The following is a 10,000-nucleotide window of genomic DNA, read 5'->3' as shown; positions in this document are numbered from 1 at the left end:
AGTACGATATTATCATGATTATAAAGCCACGGTACGATATTATCATCACTCTAAAGCCACGGTACGATATTATCATGATTATAAAGCCACGGTACGATATTATCATCACTCTAAAGCCACAGTACGATATTATCACGACTCTAAAGCCACAGTACGATATTATCACGACTCTAAAGCCACGGTACGATATTATCACGATTATAAAGCCACAGTACGATATTATCATGATTATAAAGCCACGGTACGATATTATCACGATTATAAAGCCACGGTACGATATTATCATCACTCTAAAGCCACAGTACGATATTATCAGGACTCTAAAGCCACAGTACGATATTATCATGATTATAAAGCCACGGTACGATATTATCACGATTATAAAGCCACAGTACGATATTATCACGACTCTAAAGCCACGGTACGATATTATCATCACTCTAAAGCCACAGTACGATATTATCACGACTCTAAAGCCACGGTACGATATTATCATCACTCTAAAGCCACTGTACGATATTATCAGGACTCTAAAGCCACAGTACGATATTATCACGATTATAAAGCCACGGTACGATATTATCAGGACTCTAAAGCCACAGTACGATATTATCACGATTATAAAGCCACGGTACGATATTATCACGACTCTAAAGCCACAGTACGATATTATCACGATTATAAAGCCACGGTACGATATTATCACGACTCTAAAGCCACAGTACGATATTATCACGATTATAAAGCCACGGTACGATATTATCACGACTCTAAAGCCACAGTACGATATTATCACGACTCTAAAGCCACTGTACGATATTATCACGACTCTGAAGCCACGGTACGATATTATCACGACTCTAAAGCCACTGTACGATATTATCACGATTATAAAGCCACGGTACGATATTATCATGATTATAAAGCCACAGTACGATATTATCACGATTATAAAGCCACGGTACGATATTATCACGACTCTAAAGCCACAGTACGATATTATCACGATTATAAAGCCACGGTACGATATTATCACGACTCTAAAGCCACAGTACGATATTATCACGACTCTAAAGCCACTGTACGATATTATCACGACTCTGAAGCCACTGTACGATATTATCACGACTCTGAAGCCACGGTACGATATTATCACGACTCTAAAGCCACGGTACAATATTATCATCACTCTAAAGCCACTGTACGATATTATCACGACTCTAAAGCCACTGTACGATATTATCACGACTCTGAAGCCACTGTACAATATTATCAGGACTCTAAAGCCACTGTACAATATTATCATGATTATAAAGCCACTGTACGATATTATCACAACTCTAAAGCCACTGTACGATATTATCACGACTCTAAAGCCACTGTACGATATTATCACGACTCTAAAGCCACGGTATGATATTATCACGACTCTAAAGCCACGGTACGATATTATCATGATTATAAAGCCACTGTACGATATTATCACAACTCTAAAGCCACTGTACGATATTATCACGACTCTAAAGCCACTGTACGATATTATCACGACTCTAAAGCCACTGTACGATATTATCACGACTCTAAAGCCACGGTACGATATTTTCCTTCCTTGTATTTTAGACTTTTTAGAATTTTTTATAGAATTTACAGTTGTCATATAAAAATAAATGCACTTTGGCTAACTTTCTGTCAAGATTCTCTCAAAGTTCTTCCAGTAATATTAATAGAAAGTTTGCTCAAAGTTATCTGGTCAGCACTAAAAAATTGTTCATGGAAATCTTTTTCTGAAACGTTTTAGTTCATCTAACATTTGTAATGTTTCTATTTGTTTTAAACCGTTCAGAGTACATTCAAAAGTAACGTTCACATAATGTTTGAAGAACGATACAATGGAACGTTTCCTTAACGTTCACATAATCAAGAGAAAAGTTCAGAAATAAATTTTTTAGAATGTCTTTAGAATCATATTTTTGTTAGCTGGAAAAGTCAGTTGCGAGTTCCATTTCATGCTGACTTTAATAAAGAGTTTAAGCATGTGCTAAAAGTGCTCTGAGCTGATGTTTGAGTCACTCACACACACACACACACACACGTACGCAGCGTCGCGTGGGCAGCATCTGCAGTGACTCACGGTGCAGGAACATCATCTCTGGCTCACGTCGCCCTCTAGTGGAGATCCTCCACCATCACACACTACAATAATAGCATGGAAATGAGTGTGTGTGTGTTTGTGTTCGCAGAGTTTTCTAAGTCGTCGCCTGAAAGGATCAATTAAACGAGCAAAGAGTCAACCCAAACTCGACCGCACAGGAAGCTTTCGCCACATGATCCTCCCACGATTCCGCAGTGCTGACCAGGAGAGGTATGCACACACACACACACACACACACACACTGCAGCAGATACAGTGACTCACACTCCCATTGTGCCTCAGTGAGTCACAGCACATATAGAAAACTCTGTCTGTCAACCAGAAATATATTTTGCATGTACTCCTATTGTGTGCACGAAAAACTATTACAATGTATTGGATGAAGCCACACCCACCAAAAATGAGTCAATGGAGATAAAAACTTATATCTATTTACAAATTGGATCATATGACTGCCCAACTCCAACTGAAACTGGACATTTTCATACAAAGGTGGACACCTATAAGTACATATATTGAGGCATTCAGGGTGAACTGATCGGTGTGAAACTTTTACGTATTCCCTGTTGTATTAAAGGGGTGGTTGATCATGATTTCACTTTTCTAACTTTAGTTAGTGTGTAATGTTGCTGTTTGAGCATAAACAACATCTGCAAAGTTACAGCGCTCAAAGTTCAGAGCAAAGGGAGATATTTTCTTTTAAAGAAATCGTTTTTTAAGGACTACAACAAACGGCTGGTAGAGACTACACAACATTCCTCCCGAGTTCCAATTTACATAAACCCCGCCCCTGGGTTAGTGACATCACCAACCCTACAATTTACATAAACCCCGCCCCTGGGTTAGTGACATCACCAAACCTAAAATTTACATAAACCCCGCCCCTGGGTTAGTGACATCACCAACCCTAAAATTTACATAAACCCCCTGGGTTAGTGACATCACAAACCCTAAAATTTACATAAACCCCGCCCCCAGGAACACGCTGTCGATGTTGTAGTCCAGCAGCTGTCGCATCCGTCTTTTCTCATGCAATACAGTATGAAACACAAATGCAATAGCATGTCACTCTGTAAGTCTTACAACATTTCCCACATGAGCGATTTATGGATTATCATGACAGAATATGCTAATCAATGACTTGAAGATAGTTAACGCCACATCAGCAACATAAATGTATCAACTAATCATTCAGAAATGTCCTGTTGCTTCTACATGTTGTAACATGCTATATTTTTAGCTCAAACTTCACATACAGCCTCATAGAGAGACTTATTTTACATATTGTAAAGAGGGGCATTATACCACCCCTTTAAAAAAAATATATTTTTTTCATTTTACTATTGTATAATGTTTTATGTATTTTTTTTCCACTTTTTCTATTTCTGTATCTCTTTTATTTGGGCCACTGTTGTTGTCAAGGAATGTTTAGTTGGTTGTTGTAATTTGTTAAAATGTAAGAAAACTCTGTGTGTGTGTGTGTGTGTGCAGGACGCGCCTCATGCAGAGCTTCAAGGAGTCGCACTCGCACGAGTCTCTGCTGTCTCCCAGCAGTGCTGCCGAGGCCCTGGACCTCACGCTGGACGAGGACGCCGTCATCAAACCCGTGCACTCCAGCATCCTCGGACAGGAGTACTGCTTCGAGGTGTGTGTGCGTCTCAGTTAGTGCTGCAATCACAAAACTCACTTTTTGAGCCACGGATCGGATCATTTTTAGGACCAGCAAAAAAAAAAGTATATATATATATTAGGGCTGGGGGAATTAACGCGTTAATCTTTGCGATTAATTTGAGATGCTTAATGCGTTAAAAAAATAATAACGCAATTAACGCAGCACTTTTTTTGCCTCGTTTTAATGACTTCCTGTTGCGGCTGCTATTGAAAAGGCCGAAAATATACCATCCCGCCCCTCCGTGTTCGGAGATCAGGTTTCATTCTCGTGCAGCTTTCATGAGCGGGTCTTTTCCGCGCCGTGCTCTCCGTTCCGTGTGTGTGTGTGTGTGTGTGTGTGTCGGCGCGCTGCTGCACTCTTTGCTCAATGTCCGTGTTTGTGCTGCGCGGTCTGCTCTGTCGTTAACGGCCCAAACGCTCCAATCATGTACCGATCACGCACTGGAAAAGCAAAGTCCGCTCAAATAACGTGAAATTTCTCAGTAGTAGATTTCTGTTTGCTGAGCTGGTATAGCCATGCTGGGCAACAGTGGTAAAATGACCTGCTCTGATCACATGCTCTGGTAATAATAGCTTTGTAGGACTATATTTTATTTTGATAATTAGTAAAAAAAAAAAAAAAAAAAATGTTAAATTGATTATGTTGATTGATTATTGAAAAAGAATAATATATTGATATATTGATGTTTAATATTATTTTAATACAGGGCTATTTTCTGTTCCTTTTTTTCCCCTGTATTGTTTAATTTAATTAGGTTATTCTAAGTTTAAATATTGATGATTACAAGCTTGGGGGAAATGCAATTAATTACAGCAAATTGTGCAATTAATTAGTTCATTTTTTTTAATCGATTCCCAGCCCTAATATGTATACATATATATATATATATATATATATATATATATATATATATGTATACTATATATGTGACCCTAGAACACAAAACCAGTCACAGGGGTCAATTTTTTTAAATTGAGATTTAAACATAATCTGAAAGTTGAATAGATAAGCTTTACATATGATGTCCATCTGTGTGTATTAATGCTAAAATGATAATGTATGCTGATGACACAGTGGTATACATCCATGGTAAAACTGTTAAGGATGTTGCCCGAAAGTTAACTGAGGAAATGGAAAAGATTTCGATTTGGCTGAAAAACTCTCATTTAACTTTGAATGTTGACAAAACGGTTTCTATGTTTTTCACAAACCGCCGTAAGTTATCACTATGTAAAACTGAACCAAAATAAATATTTAGGATATTTAAATATGTTCACACCTATTTTAGGTCAACCTAAAATATTTAGGTTGACCAATTTAAATATTTAGGAGTCATTCTTGACCCAAATTTAAATTTTAAAAAACATATTAAAAAGATAACTAACACGTTGAAAATGAACATAGCACATTTTAGATATATTAGAAACTCTTTGACCATAGATGCATCTAATTTATATCTAAATGCGATGATATTTCCGCACTTTCGTTACTGCATTACGAGTTGGTCACAGGCATGTAAAACAGTATTAAGGCCCCTGGAATCATTGTACAAAAGCTCTCTTAAGGTTCATGACAAGAAATCTCGGTTATATCACCACTGTCATATTCTTAAAAAACATAGTATATTAAGTTTTGAAAACATAATCATATATTCAAATCTCTGTCTTTTGTTCAAGATAATAAATGGTACTGCAGCTCCTCCGTTAAAAAAGTTTATCTCACTGAGTTCAGAAATGACATCTCGAGCCACTCGGTCGACTGTTCGGGGTGAGTGTAGGATTCCTCAGTGTAAAACAGCATTCGGCAGCTCTGCTTTCTCAAGTATGGCCATCAGACAGTGGAATAAGTTGCCAACAGAGCTGACCACATGTGTAAATTTTAACATTTTTTCACATCGGGCCAAAAAAGGGCTACTTTTAAAACAATCATGTTCACATAATTTATTGTAATTGATGTGTATGTGAGAGTGTATTTGTAAATGAATGCTGAAGAATGAATGAAGGGTGTGTTAACTTTAATGCTGTTTTTGGGATTAATGTATTATTAAGTATCATGTATTATTATAAGATTTTGATATGTTAACATCAGCCTGCCCAGGGACTACAGGTGAAAATTAGCACAAGTGCTATAACCTGGTAAAATGCATCTCTCCTTTTTTTTTAAGGTTAATGTATATTTTACATTGTCCCTGTTTCAAATAAATAAATAAATAAAATAAATAAATGTATTTGTTAGGATAGGACAATATTTGGCTGAGATACAACTATTTGAACATCTAGAATCTGAGGGTGCAAAAAAATCTAAACATTGAGAAAATCTCCTTTAAAGGTGTGCATTTATGTTCGTGATTGTGCTGCATTCACTCACAAAAATAAATGTTTTATATATTTACGGTAGGAAATTTACAAAATATCTTCATGGAACATGATCTTTACTTAATATCCTCATGATTTTTGGCATAAAAGAAAAATCGATCATTTTGACCCATACAATGTATTGTTGGCTATTGCCACAGATATACCCGTGCGACTTGTGATGGTCTTGTGGTCTAGGGTCGCACACACACATATATATATATATATATATATATATATATATATATATATATATATAAGTTCGAAGTTAAAACATTATTAAAGACAAATGAACAGTCAGTAATAAAATTATAACAAATACACAAATTACAAGCAGAGAAGAATACTAAATAACAACGTTAAAGTCTAACAGTAGTATTCAGGTACATAAATTAATAATTAAGCCTAAATGTAAAATAAGTGTAGTTTTTTACTGTAGAAATTAAATATAGTTTCATCTTTGTTAAAGCTGTATTTTGTTGTTTTATTAACATTAATGACACAGACGACAGCAGGAATATTAGACTGCCGTCACTTTAAGACCGAATAAACTGACAAACATCCGTTTCTTTCTCAACTGTTCACTTATGACAGAAACATTTATATTTTATACAATTTATTGATTTAAATCAAGTTTTATTTATTTTAAATAATTTTTTTTGTTTACTTACTATTTATTACATCGAATTTATTTTAGTACATTTATTATTTTTTATAGCTTATTTATTTTTATTTAATCGATTTTTATTTATTTTAATCATGTTTTAATGTAATAATTTTTTATAGATGACAATCAGACTTGTTCCTTGAATCAGGTTATTTGATTACCAGGATCCCTGGCTCACACACACACACACACACACACACTCACACACTAACTCTCTGTGCTCCAGGTGACGACGGCGTCCGGCACCAAGTGTTTTGCGTGTCGCTCCGCCGCCGAGAGGGACAAATGGATCGAGAACCTGCAGCGGGCCATCAAACCCAACAAGGTACAGCGTTTCATACGGGCTTTCGCATCGAGGAACTGTTTCATCATTCTTAGAACTATTAGCGGAAGTACCCGGGTGTCGGCGTGTTCGCACTGTAGGAACTAGGAACAATTTTAGTTCTAGGAACTCCTTTTGGAGGAACTAATTTACTCCTACTTCAGAGTCGGTCTAAACCAGCACTATAGGAACTATTCGGGACGTTAGTGTTCACTGATTGGCTGAACGCACGCGAAACACCAGCACCCGCCATTGTAAAAAAAGCACACAGATTATAGCCTATATATTTACTCCAGAAACTAACTCTACGAACATGTAAAACAGTGATAGATGAGCCTCTTAACCTTTACACTGAGCAGAAAATCCAACGCGACTTTGAGGAAACCAAGAGAAACATGATTGGACATCAACCACACGGCATTCAACCATTAATTCTCGGGGAACCATCCTGGTGGCTAGTTCCTATAACCGTAGTTCTACCAGAAAGACTCGGGAGGCAAAACGTAACAAAGCATAAATTTATTAACAGCCCAGCAAGCATTTATAAAGTTCTTTGGCATTGTCCGTAGCTCGCAATCCCAGGGTTACGGAATCTGTATTTCCTGCCTGAAGACTAAGTGTGTACAGATGAAGGCCCCCGGGGAGGTGTGGACAGATGAAGGACCCCGGAGAGGTGTGTACAGATGAAGGACCCCGGAGAGGTGTGGACAGATGAAGGACCCCGGAGAGGTGTGTACAGATGAAGGACCCCGGGGAGGTGTGGACAGATGAAGGACCCCGGAGAGGTGTGGACAGATGAAGGACCCCGAGGAGGTGTGGACAGATGAAGGACCCCCGGGGAGGTGTGGACAGATGAAGGACCCCGGGGAGGTGTGGACAGATGAAGTATCCTGGGGAGGGGGGAGGTGTGAACAGATGAAGGAACCCGGGGAGGTGTGGACAGATGAAGTATCCTGGGGAGGGGGGAGGTGTGAACAGATGAAGGACCCCGGGGAGGTGTGGACAGATGAAGTATCCTGGGGAGGGGGGAGGTGTGAACAGATGAAGGACCCCGGGGAGGTGTGAACAGATGAAGGACCCCGGGGAGGTGTGGACAGATGAAGGACCCCGAGGAGGTGTGGACAGATGAAGGACCCCCGGGGAGGTGTGGACAGATGAAGGACCCCGGGGAGGTGTGGACAGATGAAGTATCCTGGGGAGGGGGGAGGTGTGAACAGATGAAGGACCCCGGGGAGGTGTGGACAGATGAAGGACCCCCGGGGAGGTGTGGACAGATGAAGGACCCCGGGGAGGTGTGGACAGATGAAGGACCCCCGGGGAGGTGTGGACAGATGAAGGACCCCGGGGAGGTGTGGACAGATGAAGGACCCCCAGGAGGTGTGGACAGATGAAGGACCCCCGGGGAGGTGTGAACAGATGAAGGACCCCGGAGAGGTGTGGACAGATGAAGTACCCCGGGGAGGTGTGGACAGATGAAGTACCCCGGGGAGGAGTGGACAGATGAAGTACCCCGGGGAGGAGTGGACAGATGAAGTACCCCGGGGAGGAGTGGACAGATGAAGTACCCCGGGGAGGTGTGGACAGATGAAGGACCCCCGGGGAGTGTGGACAGATGAAGGACCCCCGGGGAGGTGTGGACAGATGAAGGACCCCGGGGAGGTGTGGACAGATGAAGGACCCTGGGGAGGTGTGGAAAGATGAAGTACCCTGGGGAGGGGGGAGGTGTGAACAGATGAAGGACCCCGGGGAGGTGTGGACAGATGAAGGACCCCCGGGGAGGTGTGGACAGATGAAGGCCCCCGGAGAGGTGTGGACAGATGAAGGACCCCGGGGAGGTGTGGACAGATGAAGGACCCTGGGGAGGTGTGGAAAGATGAAGTATCCTGGGGAGGGGGGAGGTGTGAACAGATGAAGGACCCCGGGGAGGTGTGGACAGATGAAGGACCCCGGGGAGGTGTGGACAGATGAAGGACCCCCAGGAGGTGTGAACAGATGAAGGACCCCGGAGAGGTGTGGACAGATGAAGTACCCCGGGGAGGTGTGGACAGATGAAGTACCCCGGGGAGGAGTGGACAGATGAAGTACCCCGGGGAGGTGTGGACAGATGAAGTACCCCGGGGACAGATGAAGTACCCCGGGGAGGTGTGGACAGATGAAGGACCCCCGGGGAGTGTGGACAGATGAAGGACCCCGGGGAGGTGTGGACAGATGAAGTACCCCGGGGAGGTGTGGACAGATGAAGTACCCCGGGGAGGTGTGGACAGATGAAGGACCCCCGGGGAGGTGTGGACAGATGAAGGACCCCCGGGGAGGTGTGGACAGGACCATCCTGGTGGTGGTGGGGAGGATGGAGGTGAATGAAAGCGTCAGCATCTGCTAACTCAGACATGTGTAAGTACTGATCTTTTATACTGCAAGTATTAGAACACAATTGGTTAGATGTGAAGGTAATAAGTGACGTATTAATTGAGTCTTCCCTGCATACAACACAGGAGAAATACTATAAACATTTGGGAAAGTTTGTGGGTAAGAATGCAGTCAATGTCCTTGTGTATTGGAAAATCATCTCTATAGTCTTTGACCAAATGGCTAGTGCCATCTCGTCTCCTGTGCTGTCTTTGAGGATTGCAGACACAGTCTCTTGCTGAGATCGTTCAGGAGAGCAGAGGTGATAACGGCCTTTGAAGAGAACTGGTTTGAGGGCCGATGACCACAGGGGAGAGGGGGAGGTTTGATGTTTGTTAAGTCCATTCGTTACAGTTCCTCCAAAAGAGTTCCTAGAACTAAAATCGTTCCTAGTTCCTGCAGTGCGAACACGGCAAAATCCGGGTAC

At 41.4% G+C, this 10,000-nt stretch overlaps 1 protein-coding gene across 5 annotated transcripts in view; it reads left to right on the top strand.

The window, feature by feature from the left end:
• The window catches only part of syngap1a (synaptic Ras GTPase activating protein 1a), an 86,215-nt gene that overhangs the window by 36,331 nt on the left and 39,884 nt on the right, over positions 1-10,000 (top strand). For all 5 annotated transcript variants that reach the window (XM_084424483.1, XM_084424484.1, XM_084424482.1 and 2 more), the window contains 3 exons: positions 2,241-2,362; positions 3,644-3,797; positions 7,072-7,170. In XM_084424483.1, coding sequence (XP_084280609.1) covers positions 2,241-2,362; positions 3,644-3,797; positions 7,072-7,170 — 375 coding nt within the window. The remainder of the gene's footprint in view (positions 1-2,240; positions 2,363-3,643; positions 3,798-7,071; positions 7,171-10,000) is intronic.

Source organism: Rutilus rutilus (assembly GCF_951802725.1).
Source record: "Rutilus rutilus genome assembly, chromosome: 11".
Taxonomy (NCBI): domain Eukaryota; kingdom Metazoa; phylum Chordata; class Actinopteri; order Cypriniformes; family Leuciscidae; genus Rutilus; species Rutilus rutilus.
Note: the sequence above shows the minus strand (reverse complement) of the source record. Positions and strands in the feature narration are given on the sequence as shown.